General features: G+C 41.9%; 1 protein-coding gene across 2 annotated transcripts in view; it reads left to right on the top strand.

The window, feature by feature from the left end:
- The window catches only part of SPTLC1 (serine palmitoyltransferase long chain base subunit 1), a 113,127-nt gene extending 88,935 nt beyond the window's left edge, over window positions 1-24,192 (top strand). The window contains exons 14-15 of one of the 2 annotated variants that reach the window (XM_073575343.1): window positions 4,521-4,594; window positions 20,857-24,192. In XM_073575343.1, the coding sequence (XP_073431444.1) occupies window positions 4,521-4,594; window positions 20,857-20,950 (168 nt within the window). In that variant the 3' untranslated portion in view covers window positions 20,951-24,192. Of the gene's footprint in view, window positions 1-4,520; window positions 4,595-4,839; window positions 4,978-20,856 lie in introns of those variants that run through there. The other variant, XM_073575344.1, reaches the window with a different exon arrangement.
- Window positions 24,193-26,116: the final 1,924 nt, after the last annotated feature.

Raw genomic sequence — 26,116 nt, 5'->3', positions numbered from 1 at the left:
TTTGCACACGTTTGTGAGGTTCTACAGGGTTCATACCCAGGCCTCGTCTGATGCAGTCGTTGGTAGGAAGGTCCTGCAGGCGGCGGTGGCGCACCGGCCGACCTAAGCCCTTCCTGTTCTTTCGTTCCTTATTGTTGTTCCCGCCCTTGGGACGGCTTTGGAACGTCCCATGGTAATCTGTGTCCCCTATAAGGCGATAAAGGAAGATGGATTTTTGGTTCTTACCGTAAAATCTTTCTTAGAGCCTTCATTGGGGGACACAGCAGCCTCCCTGTTTAAGTTGTACCGTGTTGGGTCCTTGAGTCCCTTGTTGGGTTGGTACATATGTTTATAGTTGCGTGGCTTCTCCTACTGCTTTTTCACCAACTGAGGTACTTGGTATCTGTCGGCGGGTGTATACTGCCGGGGAGGAGCCAATTTTCTTGTTTTTGCATAGTGTCAGCCTCCTAGCAGCAGCAGCAACATACACCCATGGTAATCTGTGTCCCCCAATGAAGACTCCAAGAAAGAGATTTTACGGTAAGAACCAAAAATCCATCTTTTTTTTTTTCCCCATTTCCGAGTACACTATGTGGTAAAATTATTAATGTCATTCAAAACTCCATCTCGTCTCGCAAAAAAACAGGCAATCGTATGTATGTGGGCAGAAGAATGTTATATCTCTGGGAAGAAAGGGAGGGAGAAACGGGAACGATAATGGGCTCTGTCGTGAAAGGGTTAAATACATCTGTTAAACCCAACGAAGCTGATGTACAGTATATATTTTGTAAATTCATGTCAGAATGTCTGTATTACCTTTTATCCTGATTGACAGCTCCTCAGTGTCCCTCTTTTCTGCTGAGATCTCACTGGGCCAGATGCCATTATAAGTGCAGCTGGAGGCTACAGACTGAACTCTCTTGGACCCGTGAGGGTTTTACTCTTTAGCTTGATTGACAAAATGCTCATTTGAATTTCCGGATTATACACATATTCTAAGACACCAGACTCATCAGGTCTAAGAGAACTATTTGGTAATGTAAGCAGTTTGTATTGTTAATTCTGGTGACAGATCTACATTCACTCCAAACAGTGAAAATGCCATCTGTTACATAGCCAGTATCTGTGCCTCTAAGGCCACAAACCGTTTTTTACCTCTATATCTGTAAGCCAAAACCAGGAGTGGAACAATCAGAGGAAAAGTATAATAGAAACACGTCACCACTTCTGTATTTATCCACCAACTCCTGGTTTTGGCTTACAGATACTGATGTGAAATACTGACCAAATACTGAACATGGCCTAACAGCTGCAGTCAGCTGCGATAGGCGCCCATCGGCCCCTCACAATCACATTGATGGGTTGCCATCGCAGCTTGGGGTCTTTGTAGTAGGCTGTTATTTTTACTATAGGCTGCAATAATACAGTATTACGATGTGGTATAAAATATATGGTAAAGAAAAACTAATATATAGAAATGTTAATATCCACCTGCCCCTTTTTTATATCAAAATATAAAATTAAATATCCTATACGGTACATATCGTAAAAAAAGAAAAAAATTTAAATGTCAAAATTGTCACGTTTTGTTGCTGCACCTCCCACAAAAAACAATGGTGTATTGTTTTTTTCTTTCTTAACCATTCCACTCCACGTTAAATTTTTTTACCCATACACTATCTGGTAAAATGTATAGTGTCTCATGTCTTGTAATGACTTGTTAAAAAAGGTAAGGGAAACTGCAAAAATCAAAATTGTCTGCCTCCTTAAGGAGTTAGAGGGGGTTTTAATGACTCTTTGGTGGGTGTCTGACTGCTTGCACTCCTATCAATTAGCTTAATTAAGAGTCTGTGTCATCAGTTTCAAGTAGTCGTCAGACAAAATATTTTACTATGTAACCAATTTGCAGATCCAGCTATATATTAGAGATCTTGGTGTTTATAGTGGATTACCAGCGGCTGGATCTGCCAGTGATCTCCAATAACAACACATGTGGTCAAAATTGTTGGTACTCCATGTTTAATGATAGAAAAACCCACAATGGTCACAGAAATAACATGAATCTGGCAAAAGTAGTAATAAATCAAAAATCTATTAAATTGAACAAATGAAAGTCACACCTTGCTTTTCAACCATGCTTCCGCAGAATTAAAAAAAAAACAAAAAAAAAAACCTCATGAAATAGGCCAGGACACAAATGATGGTACCCCTAAAATAATGTGACAAAAGGGACGCGTTAAATCAAGGTGTGCCCACTAATTAGGATCACAAGTGTCTACAATCTTGGAATCAGTGAGTGGGCCTGTATAGAGAGCTACAGATACTCACTGTGCTGTTTGGTGACATGGTGTGTATCACAATCAACATGGACCAGAGGAAGCGAAGGAAAGAGTTGTCTCAGGAGATTAGAAAGAAAATTATAGACAAACATGTTAAAGGTAAAAGTTATAAGACCATCTCCAAGCAGCTTGATGTTCCTGTGACTATAGTTGCACATATTATTCAGAAATTTAAGCTCCATGGGACTGTAGCCAACCTCCCTGGACGTGGCCGCTGGAGGACAATTGATGACAAATCAAAGAGACGGATAATACAAATGGTAAAGAAAGAGCCCAGAAAAACTTCTTAACAGATTAAAGGTAAACAAGCTCAAGGAACATCAGTCAGTGTCAGATCGCACCATCCATCGTTGTATGAGTCAAAGTGGACTTCATGGGAGACGACCAAGGAGGACACCATTGTTGAAAAAAATCATAAAAAAGCCAGACTGGAATTTGCCAAACTACATATTGACAAGCCACAAAGTTTCTGGATGAATGTCCTATGGACAGATGAGTCAATAATGGAGCTTTTTGGCAAGGCACATCAGCTCTATGTTCACAGATGGAAAAATGAAGCATATCAAGGAAAGAACACTGTATTGCAACAGGATAATGACCCAAAACACACAGCTAAAAACACCCAAGAATGGCTAAGAGGAAAACATTGGACTATTCTTAAGTGGCCTTCTATGAGCCCTGACCTAAGTCTTATTAAGCATGTCTGGAAAGAGCTGAAACATGCCATCTGGAAAAGGCAACCTTCAATCACGAGACAACTGGAGCAGTTTGCTCTTGAGGAGTGGGCCAAAATATCTGTTGAGATGTGCAGAAGTCTCATTGACAGTACAGGAATCGGCTGATTGCAATGATTGCGTCAAAAGGTTGTGCAACAAAACATTAAAGGGAATCTGTCACCCTTTTTTTTTTCTCCTATTGGCTGCCGGCAACAGGGCAGAGCAGTGCGCCGGAGCCATTACAGGACAGGAGAAGAGGGCGTCATCGCATGAAGGGAGGCGCCGGACGGGACGGCGACACCCATCAGACCGGACCGCCCACCTCGGTGAGTATAATATAACGTGTTTTTCTTCTCTTTCAGGTTACATCAGAGGCTTATCCTACAGCATTACAGAATGCTGTCGATAAGCCCCCGATGTCTATGCCGGCAGCTGAAAGGCCAAAAAAAGGATGACAGATTCCCTTTAAGTTAAGGGTGCCATCAATTCTGTCCAGGCCTATTTCATGAGTTTATTTTATTTTTTAAATTCTGTGGAAGCATGGTTGAAAAGCAATGTCTGACTTTCATTTGTTCATTTTCATAGATTTTTTATTTATTATTACTTATGTCAGATTCAAGTTATTTCTGTGACCATTTTGGGTTTTTCTGTCACTAAACTAGGGGTACCAACTATTTTGACTACGTGTGTATATCTGTGGAAAGCTTCATTTAGATTTTCACACAGTGAGACAAATGTACATTGGCACATACTGTATCCTCTTTGGGCTGGCTTCTATAGCTGGACTTACACCTAGAATAAAAATCAGACCAGCTGACCAAATATCGATTATCCAAAGGCCCCCATACATATGAGACCATCGCCGGCCGAACCCACAGTCTGTGTATGTGGGCCCACCCGACTCGGCAGAGTGAGCACTCACATGTATGAAAGATCCATGCATGATAACCAAACCATCAATCAGCTAGAAGCCTATCTAAAATGTATAGGGTCTTGCTGCTAGATGTTTGCCACCTTCTTATTCTCCTATTAACCATTGAAATACACCATGCATATGGCGTTTTCAGGATTGAGAGTTACTGCCTGAATGTTTGTTTTGCCAAAAGCTCTCAAGTTTATGGCCATCTTGAACTGGCGATCGTGATCTCATCTCAGACATTTATGACATTTCCACATTTAAGTGTGACTTTGACACTTGTTGTTGGGTATTTTACTTTCTACAGACTAATTGAGAAGTTTTGTGCTGTGTGAAGTATATTTATAAAATTTCTTATTGGTGTTTTCAGGATGTACTATGCCAGCTTCCAAAAATTTTGATCCTTACTGTGATTTGCCTTTTGTTTTTTTTTAGATGTTAATGATTTTACATAGCTTAATCTATATTAGTACAGGACAGTGTTCGGTCACAGCATTTACAGGTTTGGCATTACTGTTTAAATGCACAACATCTGGGCATTACATTAAACCCAACTTATTCATGTTTCAGTGCATGAATAGGAAAATTGCATTAACTCAAGCTCGTTATTTGGAAAAAGAGGAGAAAAATCTCCCACCTCCAAGGTCAGTAACCCTATATTATTCCTCTGGAAATCTGTAATAAGAGTATTTTGTTTTACTTTATGTTCGTTTTTTTTTGTTTTTTTTAAATTAGTTTATTGAACAAAAAGGAGAATAACATACATATTGGCTTATGATAATAAAATGCTCGCATAGTCCTTACAAATATACAGAAAACAGCCGGTTATACATTGTGAAGCATGTATATCAGTTGACTTTCACAGGCTTTTATCATATTGTTCATGCAGATAATAAAGAACATTAGCCTTTCAAGAATACAGAAAACAGCCAACCGGTTATACATTGTGAAGCATGTATATCAGTTGACTTTCACCAGCTGTTATCATATTATGCATTCGGATAATAAAGAACATTCCTTCACTATATCAGTTGGTGCCTACTACTGCTCAGCCTAATATCTTATATCATGTTATCTCACATATGATGTCTCAATTTTGCAAAGTAAGGTGAGAGGAATTGCACTTCTCCCAGATCATCTCAAACTTGCCCGGGCATCCCCTATTTTGATAAAGCGTACGATCATATGGAACAATCGAGTTCACCAGGTCAATCCACATTCTAAGGGAGGGACATAAACCCCCCATCCACCGTAGTGCCAACACCTTCCGTGCCATAAATAGTGTTTCACGCAGAAAAATCCCGTCATAATGACCCCAATTCTCCTCATCCCATACCCCAAACAAGCAGACCAGTGGTACAACAGGAACTGGGGCCCGCATCAAGGATGACAAAAGCAGGGTCACCTCTTTCCAGTACTGTAAAATAATGGGACATTGCCAGATCATATGAACAAAATCCGCATCTGGTGAATGACATCGCAGACATTCTGATGATTGAAGTCAACCCATCCTGAAAAGTTGTGTCAGAGTTAAGTATGATTGATTAATTATATACAGCTGTATCATTCTATTATTAATAGATGGTGATACTCCGATCGGAGATTCCAGGAGCTCCTCCCACTCCTCTCCCTGAGCATCAGGGATGAGTCTGTCCCATTTCCTTTTAATAGAGCTTATAGCAGATTCCGTTCCCACCGACAGCATGTACGTGTATAAAGAGGAGATGAGACCCTGGGGACCCTGCGAATTAAGGATTCCTATCAGAGGCAGAGATGAAATGGTACGGTCCACACCCCCACATCTCGTGTGATTGAAGAGCCGATCTCAGCTGTAAATAACAGAAAAACTGGGATCTCTGAATATCATGTGCAACCTGTAATTGCTCAAAAGACACCAAGGTCCCCAGGTCATACATGTCTCCCATCGAGGAAACATTATATTGCATCCAAAAAACCGTGGATGGGTGGTTCAGTAGTTCTGGGAAATAGTCATTATTCCATAGGGGCATTTCAGCTATAAAATCTTTAAACCCAATCACTTTCTTAATCTGTCTCCATACTAATCGTGCCAGTCGGAGCAAAGGGTAGTAGATGAGGGACATTAGTCCTCTCCAACTCAAGGAAACCTAGTGGGCAGTCAGTTCACGCAGCATGGAGTAGGTGGCTTTCTGAATTGGGGAGGCAACTACCAAGCATCCATTTTTTTAAAGCTTTAGCTTGCCCAGCCAAATAGTATAAGAAAAAATCTGGTAACGCCGCCCCACCCCCCTATTTTGGTCTCTGCAGGCTGGTCAGTTTAAGTTTTGGGCCTAGTTTTCCCCCAGATGAAAGATATGATCTGGGAATTGAGATTTACAAAGAAGGATTTGGGTACTATTACAACACTATGCTGAAGGGAGTAGCTAAGCTTGGGCAGTAATATCATTTTAATTAGGTTTATACGTCCGGCCACAGACAGCGGGAGTTTGCGCCAAGTTGTGAATTTAATTTTAACTAGTTCCAGCACAGTGGGTGAATATTGAGTTGTGAGTCAAGCGTACTATTTTGATATATATATATATATATATATATATATATATATATATATATATACATACACAGTCATGTGTAAAAGTTTGGGCACCCCTATTAATGTTAACCTTTTTTCTTTATAACAATTTTGGTTTTTGCAACAGGTATTTCAGTTTCATATATCTAATAACTGATGGACTCAGTTATATTTCTGGATTCAAATGAGGTTTATTGTACTAACAGAAAATGTGCAATCTGCATTTAAACAAAATTTGACCGGTGCAAACGTATGGGCACCCTTATCATTTTCTTGATTTGAACACTCCTAACTACTTTTTACTGACTTCCTGAAGCACTAAATTGGTTTTGTAACCTCATTAAGCTTTGAACTTCATAGCCAGGTGTATCAAATCATGAGAAAAGGTATTTAAAGTGGCCACTTGCAAGTAGTTCTCCTATGAAGAGTGGCATCATGGGCTCCTCAAAACAACTCTCAAATGATCTGAAAACAAAGATTATTCAACATAGCTTTTCAGGGGAAGGATACAAAAAGTTGTCTCAGAGATTTAACCAGTCAGTTTCCACTGTGAGGAACATAGTAAGGAAATGGAAGAACACAGGTACAGTTCTTGTTAAGCCCAGAAGTGGCAGGCCAAGAAAAATATCAGAAAGGCAGAGAAGAAGAATGGTGAGAACAGTCAAGGACAATCCACAGACCACCTCCAAAGACCTGCAGCATCATCTTGCTGCAGATGGTGTCACTGTGCAGTAGGAGAACTACTTGCAAGTGGACACTTTAAATACCTTTTCTCATGATTTGATACACCTGGCTATGAAGTTCAAAGCTCAATGAGGTTACAAAACCAATTTAGTGCTTCAGGAAGTCAGTAAAAAGTAGTTAGGAGTGTTCAAATCAAGAAAATGATAAGGGTGCTCATACTTTTGCACCGGTCAAATTTTGTTTAAATGCAGATTGCACATTTTCTGTTAGTACAATAAACCTCATTTGAATCCAGAAATATAACTGAGTCCATCAGTTATTAGATATATGAAACTGAAATAACTGTTGCAAAAACCAAAATTGTTATAAAGAAAAAAGGTTAACATTAATAGGGGTGCCCAAACTTTTACATATGACTGTGTGTGTATATATATATATATATATATAATATGTATGTATATATCTATCTCTCTCTCTATATATATATATATATATATATATACAGTGCCTACAAGTAGTATTCAACCCCCTGCAGATTTAGCAGGTTTACACATTCGGAATTAACTTGGCATTGTGACATTTGGACTGTAGATCAGCCTGGAAGTGTGAAATGCACTGCAGCAAAAAAGAATGTTATTTCTTTGTTTAATTTTTTTTTAAATTGTGAAAAGTTTATTCAGAGGGTCATTTATTATTCAACCCCTCAAACCACCAGAATTCTGTTTGGTTCCCCTAAAGTATTAAGAAGTATTTCAGGCACAAAGAACAATGAGCTTCACATGTTTGGATTAATTATCTCTTTTTCCAGCCTTTTCTGACTATTTAAGACCCTCCCCAAACTTGTGAACAGCACTCATACATGGTCAACATGGGAAAGACAAAGGAGCATTCCAAGGCCATCAGAGACAAGATCGTGGAGGGTCACAAGGCTGGCAAGGGGTAAAAAAACCCTTTCCAAGGAGTTGGGCCTACCTGTCTCCACTGTTGGGAGCATCATCCGGAAGTGGAAGGCTTATGGAACTACTGTTAGCCTTCCACGGCCTGGACAGCCTTTGAAAGTTTCCTCCCGTGCCGAGGCCAGGCTTGTCCGAAGAGTCAAGGCTAACCCAAGGACAACAAGGAAGGAGCTCCGGGAAGATCTCATGGCAGTGGGGACATTGGTTTCAGTCAATACCATAAGTAACGTACTCCACCGCAATGGTCTCCGTTCCAGACGAGCCCGTAAGGTACCTTTACTTTCAAAGCGTCATGTCAAGGCTCGTCTACAGTTTGCTCATGATCACTTGGAGGACTCTGAGACAGACTGGTTCAAGGTTCTCTGGTCTGGTGAGACCAAGATCGAGATCTTTGGTGCCAACCACACACGTGACGTTTGGAGACTGGATGGCACTGCATACGACCCCAAGAATACCATCCCTACAGTCAAGCATGGTGGTGGCAGCATCATGCTGTGGGGCTGTTTCTCAGCCAAGGGGCCTGGCCATCTGGTCTGCATTCATGGGAAGATGGATAGCACGGCCTACCTGGAGATTTTGGCCAAGAACCTCTGCTCCTCCATCAAGGATCTTAAGATGGGTCTTCATTTCATCTTTCAACAAGACAACGACCCAAAGCACACAGCCAAGAAAACCAAGGCCTGGTTCAAGAGGCAAAAAATCAAGGTGTTGGAGTGGCCTAGTCAGTCTCCTGACCTTAACCCAATAGAAAACTTGTGGAAGGAGCTCAAGATTAAAGTCCACATGAGACACCCAAAGAACCTAGATAACTTGGAGAAGATCTGCATGGAGGAGTGGGCCAAGATAACTCCAGAGACCTGTGCCGGCCTGATCAGGTCTTATAAAAGACAATTATTAGCTGTAATTGCAAACAAGGGTTATTCCACAAAATATTAAACCTAGGGGTTGAATAATAATTGACCCACACTTGTATGTTTAAAATGTATTAAAATTTAACTGAGCAACATAACTTTTTGGTTTGTAAGATTTATGAATCTGTTAATAAATCCTGCTCTTGTGTGAAGTTTGAAGGCTCTAACTTATTTGCATCTTATCAAACCTGCTAAATCTGCAGGGGGTTGAATACTACTTGTAGGCACTGTGTATATATATATATATATATATATATATATATATATATATATATATATATCCAAATATTTAAAACTAGATACAATAGGCAGCGAGGAGAGAGCTTCTAGCTGGGGCATTGGGGCGTGAGAAAGGGGTAGCAGAGCGGACTTCTCCCAATTTATATGTAGACCTGAGTATTTACGTATTTACTGAATCTATCTATAATGGCAATTACTTGTAGTAGAGTCTCCTCCGCTTCATCCATGAATATCACCATATCGTCGTCATATAGACCAATGGTGTCTACCCGACCCGCTATATTTATACCTTTATACCTGGGAAGATCTAATGCGTATTGCTAATGCTTCAATTGCAAGAGCAAATGGGGCCGGGGAGAGGGGGTACCCTTGATGAGTCCCCCTATGCAATGGAAAAGACTCAGACACGGAGTTGTTCACTATAATATGGGCTTTGGGATATATATATATATATATATATATATATATATATATATATATATATATATATATATATATATATATATATATATATATATATAATCCCCAAAGCCATATCTTTGTAAGCATGCGGAGAGGAAAGACCACTCCGAGTCAAAAGCTTTGGCAGCATCTAGCGATGCCAGTGCCCACTTGTTGTCTGGCATTAGAGGGCTATTGATTGGACCCATCTGATAATGGAAGTGCTCTTACCAGGCATTAAACCTGTTTGATCAGAATGTATAAGGCTCAATATAATCGAATTCAGTCTGGTAGCTAGAGTCTTAGTAAAAATGTTATAGTCCACATTTACTAACGAGATAGGGCGGTAGGATCCACATTTCAAAGGGTCCTTCCCCTCCTTCTTAAGCACTATGATATTAGCTTCGTAAAAGGATTCAGGCATAGATTTCCCTTTCCCAAATTCCCGAAATACTTTAACCAAAAGTGGCGTTAATATATCCCTATATTTCCTATACAATTCAATAGGGAATCCATCTGGCCCTGGGGCATTCCCAGAGGCCATGTCTGTTATGGCATTTTCTATCTCCTCCGCAGTAAATTCAGCGTCCATAAGGGCCCGTTGTTCAGGAGCTAATGGAGGAAATGTCACAGCTGACAGTCTAAACACCCCAAGCTGTCAGTCACTTTTAGATTCATATAATGACCTGTAATAATCATAAAAACAGCCAAGTATTTCTTCGGTTGAAGATACCAATGAATCATCCGGCTTACGAATCTGTAGTATTGTATTTGAGGTGTTATGTTGGCGCACCAAATAGGCTAAGAGTTTGCTTGCCTGGTTTGCCAGCTCAAAATACGACTGGCGAAGTAAAGAATAGTTTACGCTTAGACTTAGTGTCCTTATGCTGAGCATATAACCTCTGAGCAGTCAACCACTCAGTCCTGTTATCGCTAGTTTGGTTAGATATATATGTAGCCTCTGAATCTTTCAATCGCCGCTACATCTCATCATCCTCCCTTGAGGTTACCCTTTTAATATAAGAAATCGTGGAAGATAAGCAACCCCTCAGATATGCCTTAAGAGCATCCCAAAATAAATTGATATCTTGAGGCTCTGGGTGGGACGAGATGAAGCAATGCAACTGATCGATCGTTCTATCTGGAGTCGCCATTAACTTTAACCAAAAAGGATTCAACTTCCAGAACATCCTATTATTTGGCTGCCCATATTTAAGTTTAAGAATGACCAGACTATGGAATGAAATCCCCCTCCTGCCATGTTCTATGTTGTCTACCCACATCGCCAGACCGCTGGATCCGAATATATAATCTATGCGCAATAGAGATCGCTTAGTGGATGAGTGGCAGGTATACTCCCTTGATTCAGGGTGACGCATCCTCCATAAATCTAGCCACCCGCTACCCTCTATAAATATTGAGAGTTGGGTCACATTCAACGAAGAAACTCCCCCAGACGTGCCTCCCTCTGATCTCAATTTGTCAAGGTGGGTATTCATGACCATGTTGAAGTCTCCCATGCAGATGACCTCCGCCTCTGGATGATTTAAGGCAAAGCTCATTGATTTTTGAAGAATGGATGTATTGGCCGGTGGGGGGGTTATAAACACGTAGGATTACATATTCCTTGGTATTTATCAATGCATGTACAAAGACAAAGCGACCTTCAGGATCCCTCTGGGTCTCCCTGGCTTCCCATCTATCATCTCTATGTACCAGCAATGAGACCCCTCTCGAATAACTAGTGTGAAATGCATGGCCAAACCATTGTACCCAAGGTTTCTGCACGCACCGAGCAGTATCTCTGGTCAGATGCGTCTCCACCAAGGCCACAATGTGAGGATGATAATGTCTGATCTGCGAGAAAACCTTGATCCTTTTCCGGGGGGCCTTTTATACCTCTCACGTTCCATGTCATGCATATCATCTCAGACCCCATACTTACTCCATTGAATATGGCATACAGTACTACCCGAGCAGAATTTAGAGGCACCACATAGAGATTGCCATTGGCTGCGACTTTTACCTACACTGTGTTCCAAATTATTATGCAAAAAATATTTCCTCATATTTTCTCTAAATTACCTATATGAATTGCAGTCAGTTATTTTCCAGTCATCTAATATTCTAGTATAATTGCAATGTTTTTGAACAAACTGCCTATGAAAACAGTATATTTTTAAAAATAAGAAACACTCAAAATGCATGTTCCAAATTATTATGCACAGCAGAGTTTTCAACCTTTTTTATTTTGAACAAAAAAATGGTCAATTGTGAAATTATAAGCATTATCAGCTTATTACAAAATGAAATCAAACAGTTTTCAAGTCAAAACTTTATTCTAGGTGATGTTACATTTGCACATAGGACCCCTTGTTCGAAAGAAGCTTCTGAACTCTCTCGTCCATTGAATTTGTCAGTTTTTGGATGGTTTGTGCTTCAATTGTTTTGCATGTGGACAGAATACCCTCTCAGAGCTCTTGCTTAGATGTGAACTGCCTCCCGCCATCATAGACACTCCTTTTGATGATGCTCCAGAGGTTCTCAATGGGGTTGAGGTCAGGGGAAGATGGTGGCCACACCATAAGTTTGTCCTCTTTTATGCCCATAGCAGCCAGAGATGCAGATGTGTTATTTGCAGCATGAGAAGGTGCATTCTCATGCATGAAAATGATCTTGCTGCGGAAAGCACGGTTCTTCCTCTTGAACCATGGCAGGAAGTGCTGTTTTAGAAACTCCACATAGATTATGGAGTTCATCTTTACCCCTTCAGGGACCCTAAAGGGGCCGACAATCTCTCTCCCTATGATTCCAGCCCAAAACATTACTCCACCTCCTCCTTGTTGGCGCCTTAGCCGTGTTTTCATGGGGTGTCCATCAACCAGCCATCCTCCACTCCATCCATCTGGACCATCGAGCGTTGCACGGCACTCATCGGTGAACAAAACCGTTTGGAAGTCAGTCTTCATGTATCGTTTGGCCCACTGGAGCAGTTTCTGCTTGTGTACAGTGGATAGAGGTGGTCGACAGGATGGCTTACGCACAGCTGCAAACCTCTGAAGGACCCTGCATCTTGTTGTTCGGGGGACGTTGGAGGCACCAGCAGCTTCAAAAACCTGTCTGCTGCTATGACAAGGCATTTTTGCAGCTGCTCTTTTAACCTGACGCAATTGCATGTTGGTAAGAGTCCTCAATTTTTCCTTATCAGCACGCACACGTGTGTGCTGGGAATCAGCTACATACTTTTTGTGTGTGCGATGATCACGATGAAGTGTCTTGGCAATGTTGATTGTAGTCATGCTTTGACCTAAATACTCCACAATTTGTTGCTTCTCAGCAGCCAACACATCCTTTTTCTTTCCCATTTTGGCAAAAAATGTAGGCTGCTTAATAATGTGTAACAGCCTTCTTAAGTAGTCTTACCTTTATTTGGACACACCTGCCAAACTAATTTGCACAGGTAACAGCAATTGCTTTCAGTGATATAAAGAGCCCTGACACACATCACCATCAATGAGTTTAAATGACAAACAAAATAATTCTAACCTTATCACTTCTAAACTCTTTTTGCATAATAATTTGGAACACAGTTTAACCCCTTCACGACCCATGACGCCTACGTAGGCGTCATGAAAAGTCGTGCCCAAACGACCTATGACGCCTACGTAGGCGTCATGCTATAAATAGCCCCCCTGCGGGTCGGGTGACCAGGGTCACTGAAAGGTCACCCGACCCGCACACAAAGGACACTCTACAGTTAATCCCTGGGGGCGTGGCTTAGCCCCCACGTGCCTACGATCGCTCTGATTGGCTGTTTCACTTTTAACAGCCAATCAGAGCGATTTGTAATATTTCACCAATGAAATTTGGTGAAATATTACAATCCAGCCATGGCCGATGCTGCAATAGCATCGGACATGGCTGGACACTGACCCCCGACCCCCCCCACACGCCGACTGGCGGGGCCGATCGGCCCCCGCCACCGATGGACGGCGGCGATCGTTCGCCGTCATCATCTGCTCCCCCTCCCCTGTCTATCGCTCCCTCCCACCTTCCGATGCCCCCAGGACCTCCGATCGTGCTCCCGGTGTCCCGCCGTGGCTCCCGGCGTCCGGATCATGGGCGCCGCCATCTTGCAAAATGGCGGGCGCATGCGCAGTGCGCCTGCCATTGTCCAAGATGGCGGCGCCCATGAATTTGCCGGTTGCCCGTTCATTTTTCATTTTGATCACTGTGATACACTCTCACAGTGATCAAAATGAAAAAAAAAAGTAAATACACCCCCCTTTTATCACCCCCATAGCCAGGTGCAAATAATAAAATAAAAAAAATATTTTTTTTTCCATTTAGGGTTCGAACTAGGGTTAGGGTTGGAATAAGGGTTACAGATAGGGTTAGAAATAGGGTTAGGGCTAGAATTAGGGTTAGGGTTGGAATTAGGGTTAAAATAAGGGTTAGGGTTAAAATTAGGGTTGGAATTAGGGTTAGGGCTGGAATTAGGGTTAGGGCTGGAATTAGGGTTAGGGCTGGGTTGGGATTAGGGTTAGGGTTAGAGTTGGGATTAGGGTTAGGGGTGTGTTGGCGTTAGGGCTGTGGTTAGGGTTATTATTAGGGTGGGATTAGGGTTAGGGGTGTGTTGGGGTTAGGGTTGGAGTTAGAATTGAGGGGTTTCCACTGTTTAGGCACATCACGGGGTCTCCGAGCGCGACATGGCGCCACGATTTATTCCAGCCAATTTTGCGTTCAAAATGTCAAACAGCACTCTCTCCATTCCGAGCCCCGACGTGTGCCCAAACAGTGGTTTACCCCCACATATGGGGTATCAGCGTACTCAGGAAAAATTGCACAACAACTTTAGGAGTCTAATTTCTCCTGTTACCCTTGGGAAAATAAAAAATTGGGGGCTAAAAAAATGTTTTTTGTGAAAAAAAAATGATTTTTTTTTTTTTCACGGCTCTGAGTTATAAACTTCGGTGAAGCACTTGGGGGTTCAAAGTGCTCATCAAACATCTAGATAAGTTCCTTGGGGGGTCTAGTTTCCAAAATGGGGTCACTTGTGGGGGGTTTCCACTGTTTAGGCACATCAGGGGCTCTGCAAACGTAACATGACGCCCGCAGATCATTCCATCAAGTCGGTATTTCAAAATGTCACTACTTCCCTTACGAGCCCCAATGTGTGCCCAAACAGTGGTCCCCCCACATATGGGGTACCAGCGTACTCAGGACAAACTGGACAACAACTTTTGGGGTCGAATTTATCCTGTAAACTTTTTGAAAATAAAAAATAGCGGGCTAAAAAAATCATTTTTTGAGGAAAAAAAATATTTTTATTTTCACAGCTCTGCGTTATACACTTCTGTAAAGCACCTGGGGGTTCAAAGTGCTCACTATGCATCTAGATAACTTCCTTTCCTTAGGGGGTCTAGTTTCCAAAATGGGGTGATATGTGGGGGAGCTCCAAAGTGTAGGCAGACAGGGCCTCTCCAAACACGACATGGTGTCCGCTAACGATTGGAGCTAATTTTCCATTCAAAAAGTCAAATGGCGCTCCTTCCCTTCTGAGCCCTGCCGTGCGCCCAAACAGTGGTTCCCTCCCACATATGGGGTGCCACCGTACTCAGGACAAACTGAACAGCAACTTTAGGGGTCCAATTTATCCTGTTACCCTTGTGAAAATAAAAAATAGCGGGCTAAAAAAATCATTTTTGAGGAAAAAAAATGATTTTTTATTTTCATGGCTCTGCGTTTATAAACTTCTGTTAAGCACTTGGGGGTTCAAAGTGCTCACTACACATCTAGATAAGCTCCTTGGGGGGTCTAGTTTCCAAAATGGGGTCACTTGTGGGGGGTTTCTACTGTTTAGGCACATCAGGGGCTCTGCAAACGCAACATGATGCCCGCAGAACATCCCATCAGTCTGCATTCCAAAATTGCGCTCCTTCCCTTCTGAGCTCTCCCATGCGCCCAAACAGTGGTTTCCCCTGACATATGGGGTATCGGTGTACTCAGGACAAATTACACAACAACTTTTGTGGTCCAATTTCTCCTGTTAGCCTTGTGAAAATAAAAAATAGCGGGCTAAAAAATCATTTTTGAGGAAAAAAAATTATTTTTTTATTTTCACTTTTCTGCGTCATAAACTTCTGTGAAGCACTTGTGGGTTCAAAGTCCTCACCACACATCTAGAAAAGTTCCTTGGGTGGTCTAGTTTCCAAAATGGGGTCACTTGTGGGGGAGCTCTAATGTTTAGGCACACAGGGGCTCTCCAAACACGACATGGTGTCCACTAACGATTGGAGCTAATTTTCCATTCAAAAAGTCAAATGGTGCTCCTTCCCTTCGGGACCCTGCCGTGTGCCCAAACCGTGGTTTATGACCACATATGAGGTATCTGTGCACTCAGGAGAAATTGCCCAACAATTTTAGGATCCATTTTATCCCACTGCCCATGTGAAAATGAAAAAACTGAGGCTAAAAGAAAATTTTTGTGAAAAAAAAGTCCTTTTTTTTTTTTTAATGGATCAATTTGTGAAGCACCTGGCGGTTCAAAGTGCTCACTATGCATCTAAATAAGTTCCTTGGAGAGTCTAGTTTCCAAAAAGGGGTCATTTGTGGGGGAGCTCCAATGTTTAGGCGCACAGGGACTCTCCAAACGCGACATGGCAACCGCTAAATATTCCAGCATATTTTCCATTCAAAAAGTCAAATGACGCTCCTTCCCTTCTGAGCCCTGCCGTGCGCCCAAACAGTGGTTTATGACCACATACGAGGTATCGGTGTACTCAGGAGAAATTGCCCAACAAATTTTAGGATCCATTTTATCCTGTTGCCCATGTGAAAATGAAAAAATTGATGCTAAAAGAAATTTTTTATTGGAAAAATTAAAATGTTCATTTTTTCCTTCCACTTTGCTTTAGTAGCTGTGAAGCACCTGAAGGGTTAATAATCTTCTTGAATATAGTTTTGAGTAGCTTGAGGGGTGCAGTTTTTAGAATGGTGTCACTTTGGGGTATTTTCTGCCATATAGACCCCTCAAAGTGACTTCAAATGTGAGGTGGTCCCTAAAAAAAAAATGGTTTTGTAAATTTTGTTGTAAAAATGAGAAATCGCTGGTCAGCTTTTAACCCTTATAACTTCCCAACAAAAAAAAAATTTGTTTCCAAAATTGTGCTGATGTAAAGTAGACATGTGGGAAATGTTATTTATTAACTATTTTGTGTCACATAACTCTCTGGTTTAACGGAATAAAAATTAAAAATGTGAAAATTGCGAAATTTTCAAAATTTTCGCCAAATTTCCGTTTTTTTCACAAATAAATGAAAACATTATTGACCTAAGTTTACCACTAACATGAAGCCAAATATGTCACGAAAAAACAATCTCAGAATCGCTAGGATCCGTTGAAGCGTTCCTGAGTTATTACCTCATAAAGGGACACTGGTCAATATTGCCAAAAATGGCCAGGTCATTAAGGTCAAAATAGGCTGGGTCATGAAGGGGTTAAGTAACAATCAATACTATTGTAAAAAAGAAAACAAAACAGGAACCAAACATTAGTGGAGCAAAGTATCACGCTCCTAGCAAAACACAAGCAGATGAATACCATCACTGATCACAGTGTCTGGTATAGTTGGTAAACTGGGTACCTGCAAGGAGAGCCCCCATTAGACCATTAATAAAAGAATTTAGGTTAGTAATAAGTATATTAGGATTCCTTTGCAGGGGATCCCATATGAGACCGCAGCCACTCAGTCGCCTCTGCTGGATCCGTAAAAAACACAGGAGCCCCCATGTACGACCCAGAGCCGGGCCGGATAGATCATTGAGTATATAACATTTCTCTCTGAGCCGCTTCTTTACATCGATGAATTGTGCCCTCTGTTTCTGAAGTTCCATGGAAAAGTCTGGGAAAATTGAGATCACGGCATTGTTGAACTTGATGGGGCCTTTTTGCCATGTGAGGCGCAGAACAGTGTCTGTCTTTACAGTTGAGGAGACGTGCCAGGAAAGGTCTAGGTGGGGCTCCCGGAGGAAGGGGTTTTGTAGGGACCCTGTGAGCCCTTTCGACGGCAAACATTGGAGAGAATTCATCTCCCAAAGAAGCCTTAAGCCAACCTTCCAGAAGTTGCTCAGGATATTGACCTCCTGAGCGTTGCGGCAGACCAATGACACGAATATTATTCCGACGCATTCTATTCTCCATGTCGTCCGCTTTCTGCCTCCAGGCGTTCACAGAACCTGCAGATTTCGTTCACTTGGCCTCCATAGGCGCGATGGTGTCCTCCACCTGGGACACTCTGCGTCCCCTCATGGTTTGCATATCCTGTCCAAGTCATCCCACCTCAGTATATACATCCTCTATTTTCTCAGTCAGGGATGTCCTAGTCAATGAAATGGCCTGCATCAACTGTTATGACGCCTGTTTGAGGGTCAGTTCTTCCTGCTCAGATTCTTCTTCTCCCCCAGATGGACGATTTTTACGCTGAGCTTGAGAGGGATTGGTTCTAAGAGATCGTGCACTTTCAGAGGGATCTGGTCTGGCATATTCTTTCAACTTTTCTGCTGCTCCTGACCCCTTAGAACGATTCATGATCAGTGACAGTATGGTACAGCAAGATAACTGGAGGTATATGCTCCGGTTGTTTCCCACGTCAGATGATAAACACAACAGGGCTATTATTAAATGATTCCTGCCCAAGAATAATTCCCACACAGAGGAGCCACGTGAGCTTATGAGGACAGCGTCCGGTGCCGAGTCAACAGGATTTCTTGCGGCGGGGAGGGGGATCCGCAGCACCCACAGAGACAGCAGCAGTGAAGGAAGTCCACAAGCTCCCACAGTAATGGCGCCAACAGGTATAGCGAGTATAACAGTAGGGGGGGAGAAAACGCAGGGCCCAATCTTTCAGGGCACTCATCGCGCATCCCCTCTAGTCCTCAGAATGGATGTTCACTACCCGGGTGGCGTTGCAGCTGTGAAGGCCGACGCAGCTCTCACTGCCAGAGCGCGCGTCTAAGATGGCCGCCGCCTCGTGCAGGCCCCGCCGTCCGTCCTGGCCTCCCCAGCAGTTAGCTCACCAGAGATGCTCCGTGTCCTCCCACGGGAGTCCAGGGGGTCCCGATATCCAGGGGTCCAAGTACCGCCTGGTATATTGCAGTGATAAGGTCTTAGTTGCAGGATAAGGGCAGGATTCTTGGGAGCTCTCCCAACATGCGTCCTCTCTCTTCAGCTAACTAGCCACGCCCCCATGTTCGCTTTTCTTAGTGTAATATTTTATAAGTGCTGTATTGGAGTAAAAAGAAAGATGCATATTTAGAAAGAATAAATTGTCTATAAAAAGTGGGGAAAATAAAGAACCAAGTTTCAGTGTTGGAAGTGTACATACTGTACATCAACATGCGCGGCTAAAGTATATTGTCATTCAGGTAATAAAGTGGACCTTCGCAACTAATAAATATTTCTGAGTCTTGTGTAATTGTAAAATTTAGCAATTTACAATTGCATAGAACCATTTGTCCACTGGGGAGACTGAAAAAATATATCTGTACTATTGCAACTTAATTTTCAATTCCATGTCATGGTTTGTATGGTTAGCCATAAAGGCTATGGACAACTTTTGACATTGGGACATTATTTTTACTTATATTAGTGGATCCATTTAGTTTCAGCCCACAATCTTTATTCCTTTGTTCAATTGTAGGCTCTCTTCATATGCAAATTGCAGCCCGATTATGTTTCAGAATTTTCTTTTATTGGAGTGTCCCTACCAGTAATATAGGTTGGGTGTGAGATCTGTGTGTATCCAGGGTTCTGCGTCCTTAATTAGCTCATATGTCAGCACAGATTCTATCCAGCACTTATTTCAGCTCTCCACATTGTGGAACTCTAGCAACAGCTCGCTCCTCATAACTTGAACAGAGTTGGAAGGGACCTCTATAACAACTATACTAGCACTGTACCTGCTTTAAATCATATGCAAACAGGGAGCCTTTGGTGTACCCTTGCGTGGTCAAGCGTATGGTGCACAGTTACGGCGTCTCATTTTCAAATTGAGGCCCATCCGCTCCTTCCCGTCTCGTTTTGTCTGATCCTGCACACTGCTCTAATACACCCAGAAGAGTAGCGTCATAAGAGAGGATACAGAAGAACGCACACATGCCTGCAGCATTCAGACAGTGCTTGCTCTGGGAAGCGAGCACTGTCAATCAGAAGTGAAGGATGGGCTCCAATACGCAAATGAGGCATAACCGTGCAACAAACTCCTCTTGGCCACGTTAAGGGCAGAGTTGCCAGCTTGACTTTTTATTTTTTCTGGACAGCTTATCAGTACTTTTTATGGACCCATTTGGAAAACTGTATTAAATCTTTATGATTTTAAGTGATGTCCATAATTCTGATATGAAGAAATTAACTGCTTTTACAGTGAATTATAAAATTATCATTACAGTTAAAATCTGTAGAAGTTTCTTCAGTGTCAAAAAATCACAGACACGTCCAATTTTTTTACGGACGGGACAAAAAAATGCCCTATTGTTATGGACTGTTCAGGAATCTCTGGGTGGTTGCAACCGAGGCTAAGGGTGTACAGAAGCCTCCTCATTTGAAAGTCTGCCTTTCCCCAACAGCCTATACCTGGCAAGTCAACACCCAGCGATTTCAGTTTAGCTTAGTGTCAAGTTGGAGGTAGACACAGGTCTGAGTTTCACGCCTGTTTTTGCCTAAGCTTCTACCATATTGGTATTTAGTTTTCCCACATGGTACCTGTGTCCTCCCAATGAAGTGTTTGAGAAATGAGGATTTGGGGTACTCACTGTAAAATTTCTCGTACCTTTCATTGGAGATTCAACACCCTCCCTTGTTTGGGGGGAGGGTCTTGGTTTTGTTCCCCCTACTGCATTTGCACTAACTGAAAACCTGGGTGTCTGCTGACCAGGTGTAGGCTGTTGGGCAGGAGCCAACTTTTTTCCCCAAGATATATTTAGTGTCAGTCTCCAGGTGGCAGCATATAACTTAAGGTTCCTGTGTCCTCCAATGAGGGTTACTAGAAGAGATTTTACGGTGAGTACCAAAAATCCTCATTTTGCTTGTAGTGAATGACCACCTCTTTTTCCTTGGTATCTTACAGCATAAGAGTGATTGTGACTGTCGAGCAAACAGATGAAGAATTGGATATGGCTGCCTCTGTGATCAAGCAAGCAGCTACTTTGATACTAAATTAACTTTTCCTTTTTTATATTGATACATTTCTGCTAAATTCCGGACATTCTAATGATGGTAAGCTCTTGTTCAGTGTGAGGAATTCAGAGAGGAAGATGCTACACACGTAGCTTTACAACAGCGTACGTTCCAGGTCGGAGGAAGTGAAGAGAGTGACCTGGCAATGGGGAAAAAAGACTAGAGGAAAACCAAATAATGATGCGTGTACAGATTGTCATGGACTGTTTTAGTACTGTTACGCTGTGATCTTTTTTTCTTACTCCGTTTACTTCCAAATAACTTTATAAAAAAAAAATATATATTCCCCACAGAGATGTAAACTAAAAACAGTTTTAGGGTTTTTTTTGTCAGCTGGAACAAGAAAATTCTCTTCTGTTGTGCTTACTAACAAAACCTCCTACAGCTACATAGAAGACATGTATGTTCATAGATGCACGTTCTGCGCCTATCATCTTGATAGGTGTGGGCTTCTATAGAAATGTGTACTAATATGCAATTGAATACATGCACACTTTTTTATGTTGAACCTTTTGCAAAATTTCAGATAGTTCGAGGAGAGAAACAGGAGATTGTTTATTAATAAATATGACTATCACTATTTTATATTCCTGATTGTGTTAAAAAAAACAATTATGAATACAAGTATATAGAATAACTAATTTTTTTTAAATCTACAATGCCTATTTCTTACAAGTCTAATTTGTGCTGATGGTATCATTTCATTTTTTAAAATTTTTTTTTTATTTTTAAGATTTGGGTTTTATAGCTGTAAATAACACAGATGACACAGTGTAAATGTATTTAAAGAGAATGTCACCCTTTTTTTGACCTTTCAGCTGCTGGCATAGACATTGGGGGCTTATCTGCAGCATTCTGTAATGCTGTAGATAAGCCCCCGATGTAACCTGAAAGAGAAGAAAGACACGTTATATTATACTCACGGAGGTGGGCGGTCCGGTCCGATGGGTTTCGCCGTTCCGTCCGGCACCTCCTTTCTTCATGCGATGACGTCCTCTTCCCCCGTCCTGTAATGGCTCCGGCGCCAGCGCACTGCTCTGCCTTGTTGAGAGCAGAGTCCTGCAGTGCGCAGGCGTCGAGAGGTCTGGCGCTTGCGCACTGCAGAATTCTGCTCTGTCCTCAACACCGGGCAGAGCAATACACCGGAGCCATTTCAGGACGGGAGAAGACGACGTCATCACATGAAGAAGGGAGGCGTCTGACCGGACTGCAACACCCATTGGACCGGACCGCCCACCTTGGTGAGTATAATATAACTTGTTTTTCTTCTCTTTCAGGTTACATCTGGGGCTTATCTACAGCATTACAGGATGCTGTAGATAAGCCCCCGATGTCAATGCCGGCAGCTAATAGGGAAAAAAAAAGGTGACAGATTCCCTTTAACCAGACATATCATTTTCAGCAGTAATGTACAAAGAGGTGCAGGAATTTTCTTTCCAGTTTTAATAGTGGTCTGCGTATCTGTAACATATGCTCCTAAGTGAAGTATTTTCTACTTCTCTTCATGAACACACAGAAATGGCTGTCTGTGTATATACCAAATGTGAGTGGATGCAAGTTTACCATTGTAGAACTCGTCCGTGCCATACATAAGGGCTGTATTTATCTACATGATTCCTTCAGGTTACAAGCACATTATCTCTTTTACAAACATGTCACATCCATGATAGAAAAGCAAAATTGACAACTTTCTGACCATTTTTACGTTGCGTTGTGACTTAAAACTGCGTGATGGAAGTTACGTTTAGTTTTCTGCCTTATATATATTTTCAAAGGGGAAACCTAAAGCCGTGGTGTTAAAAAGAAATAACATATCCCCTGCAGAGGGACATCAAGTATCTGTCCTTCTGGTGAATGCCAGTGTAGAAAACCATTAGGGCTTTAAAGCACCACTACAGCATTTTTTCATTTCAGCCCTGGAGTGGTGCCACTATTGGAAGTTCCTGCCCTAGTATTATACTTACCGGCCTCTGTCTTCAGCTTTTCCAATTGCCTCACCGGTCCCGTGCCGCCATCTTGTGAACGTGACTTGTGACTCACCGGAAATCAGAGGTAGTGGTCACAAGTTATCAATGTACGTCTATGACAGCCTTGTTCTGGCCCTCAAAGACTTACATAGAAGAGCAGTGATGGCCGGATCGCCCAGCAAACACTGGAGTGATCGGCGGGTCACAAACTGAAGACCGACCGGAGCGGCGCCAAGAATAGATGAAGACGGAGGCTGGTAAGTATAAGGCTAGAGACAGGGAACTTACATTAGTGACACTACTACTGCGGTAAAATAAAAAATCCTAAAAGAAAAAACCCACTGGAGTGGTGCTTTAATGATCTGATCTGTACCTAGTTGTGCTAACAATGGCAGCTATACATTACTGTTTGAAAGGTCACTTCATGCCATCATTTCCTGTTTATGCTGTTGTCCATCTGCCATGTCTATTTTTTATATTAAGCATATTCATACATGATTACCTGTGCAACCAGAGCTTTATATTTGCTAGTTGTTGCTGCCATGTTACGTTTCGTTGTCATATTATGAACAATATACTACATGTTTTTTGTCAAATACAATTCTATATTGTGTAATTATATGCACCTACGCTTTTCAAAGCTAAATTCAAGGATTTTTTTTATCCTTTAAAAGGAATTTGTCAGCAAGTTTTTGCTATGTAATCTGAAGACAGCAGGAGATAGAGGCTGAAACACAGAATTCAGGGATGTGTTGCTTGTCAAAGTGATTGCTGTTGTTTACTAATTGTGAAGGATTCATCACTAAGAGATTAACATTGCCAGACTAGTATGACCCTGCCCCCTGCTATTAGCACTTCACTATCTATTGACTTTGTACATGGAGAGCCTTGTGTGGGTGGGGTTAGCTTTCTCGGCTCTGCTGTATTGATAAATCTAAAGGCTCTGATTGTATCAGAATGGCTGCACCCAGTAATCTTAGTGAAACATGGTTGGATTCAGCTTCTCTTTTTCTACATCATGATGCTCTCAGATGAGGTAGCAAAAACTTGCTGACAGATTCCCTTTTAATAATTTATAAAGTGTATGGTGAGAGTAGAGATTATCGAAAGTTTGGGCTAAACACACTAATGGGAGCTATGTACAGTAGATGCTTTGGTCATTGTGCCGTTTTCTTGGCAGATGCCCAACATACCAGCTGCTATCTCCTACTGTCGCTTTGGGTGGGAGAAGCAGATCAGAATAAATATCTGTTAAGTTATGTGCTTGAAAATTTACTGTTTTTATTGACTGTTTTGTTGAATTTGAACACAATTTTAGGACATCTGTCACCAGGTTTCATCATGCAACATGCATACATTAATAGATAAATCTTATACCTGATGAGAGGATGAGCTGCTTACTTTGAAAATCCAAGTTAGCATGGCTATCATCAATTTAAATATAATATATATATATATATATATATATATATATATATATATATATATATATATATATATATATATATAAATTTGTATACATCATATGTTAAAGGGGGGAAAACGGCTCTAGTAACCTGCAGATATGGTGTTAGGTTAGTGTTTGGAACCTGTCCGGTGCCCGCACTTAGAGCCACACTGCCGGGAAGAAATAAACTTTTATTCCTGTGGGCAGTGCTCAGGTTTCAGTCACAGGGGTGATGTTGGCGCAGATTCAGTTACTGCTCTTTGTATAGCAAGCGGTGGATGTAACCACTCTCCCAACACTGACAGTCGGCTCTAATGCATTTCCTGCTGTCAGTCAGTGCTGGGAGTGCAGAGACAGCTGCTGCTCACTATACGCAGAGCGGGGACTGAGCCTGCACCAGCGGCACCCCCATGACTGCTGCCCAGAGCAGTAAAGCTCGTTTCCCCCCAGCAGCAGGGGTCTAGGTGTGGGCAGGGGCAGGTTCTAAACTATTACTGGCAAATTAACCCCATATCTGTAGGATAATGGCCTTTTTTCACGATAGGTTCCCTATAAAGTACTTAGTGATTAGTCTTCCCTGGTTTCTAGCGCTGCTCTGGTTCTCTTTTGCCCACATGATCTTAAAAAGAGAGTAACAGGCTCGCACAGAGGTTTGTGTGTGGGATGGAAATCACTTTCTCAATGTAAGGGCTTCTTTATGGACAAGCCATGGCTCTCCCGATCCTAGAATCACAGGCTCGTAGTCAGATCTAAAGCTATCATGCTCAGGAGACTTGTGGCCAGTCCGTGTTCGGACCGAATTGCACAGATGTCTGAAGCAGGCTATAGATTATGGAACATCGTTCTGGTTCTCATAGCCTTAGTTTAGAAAAGACGCACGCCCCTACATTGGACTCTCTGTACAAGCATTCATAGCTGAAGAGCGGTCACGTGGGCCAGAAGACGATGAGCACCACGCTGGAATCTGGGGAAGATGGTGATCTGTAAATATTGTAATGTATTTTCACTACATCACATACACAAGGTTTGGGGAGAAAAGAATACTGAGCCTTCTTTACCAAGAGGGAAACATAGCCAATCAGGCATGGATTTTCAAAATAAATACACCAGCCTTACCATGTTCATGCAATAATGTAATCCGTTTATATTGTAAAATCAGGTGACATAGCCACTTTATAATGTGCTATGTATATGACTGTAGAAAACAATAGTAAATAACTAAATACAATGAAAAAAAAAAAAGCTAAAATGAAGTATCTGCAAAGTTGCTCAGCTTTGTATAAAGATTTAAAGCGAACCTATCACCAGGTTTGACTGATATGAAGTAAGACAACCACCTTTCAGGCCTCATAAACAGCATTCTAATATGCTGTATATTTGCCCCCAACCTGACCTGCAAGACCAGAAAAACACCTGTTTATTATACTCGCCTGCGGTTCGGTCCGAGGGATGTCGCTGTTCTTGGTCTTGGTCCCTTCTTGTGCAAGAAAAATAAAAATTGTTCAGGTCACCCTTTGTACTTCCATGTTGCTTTCAAGCACGGGCCACAGCTCTGTCAGGCAGTAGACAAAATATGGAAAAAGACGGTCCAGCTCAAAAGGGTAAAATCCAAAATATTTTATTTAGATATCCATAAATAGGTATACAAAATACAAAAAATGAATATACCCAACCGGAAAACCGGAGGGATGGTTGAGGAGACACTGTACGCGTTTCGAACGAAAAGTTCTTAAACT

Source organism: Dendrobates tinctorius, unplaced genomic scaffold, assembly GCF_039654945.1.
Source record: "Dendrobates tinctorius isolate UK_male_01 unplaced genomic scaffold, ASM3965494v1 ptg000044l, whole genome shotgun sequence".
Lineage (NCBI taxonomy): Eukaryota > Metazoa > Chordata > Amphibia > Anura > Dendrobatidae > Dendrobates > Dendrobates tinctorius.
This window is presented reverse-complemented; position numbering and strand designations above follow the sequence as displayed.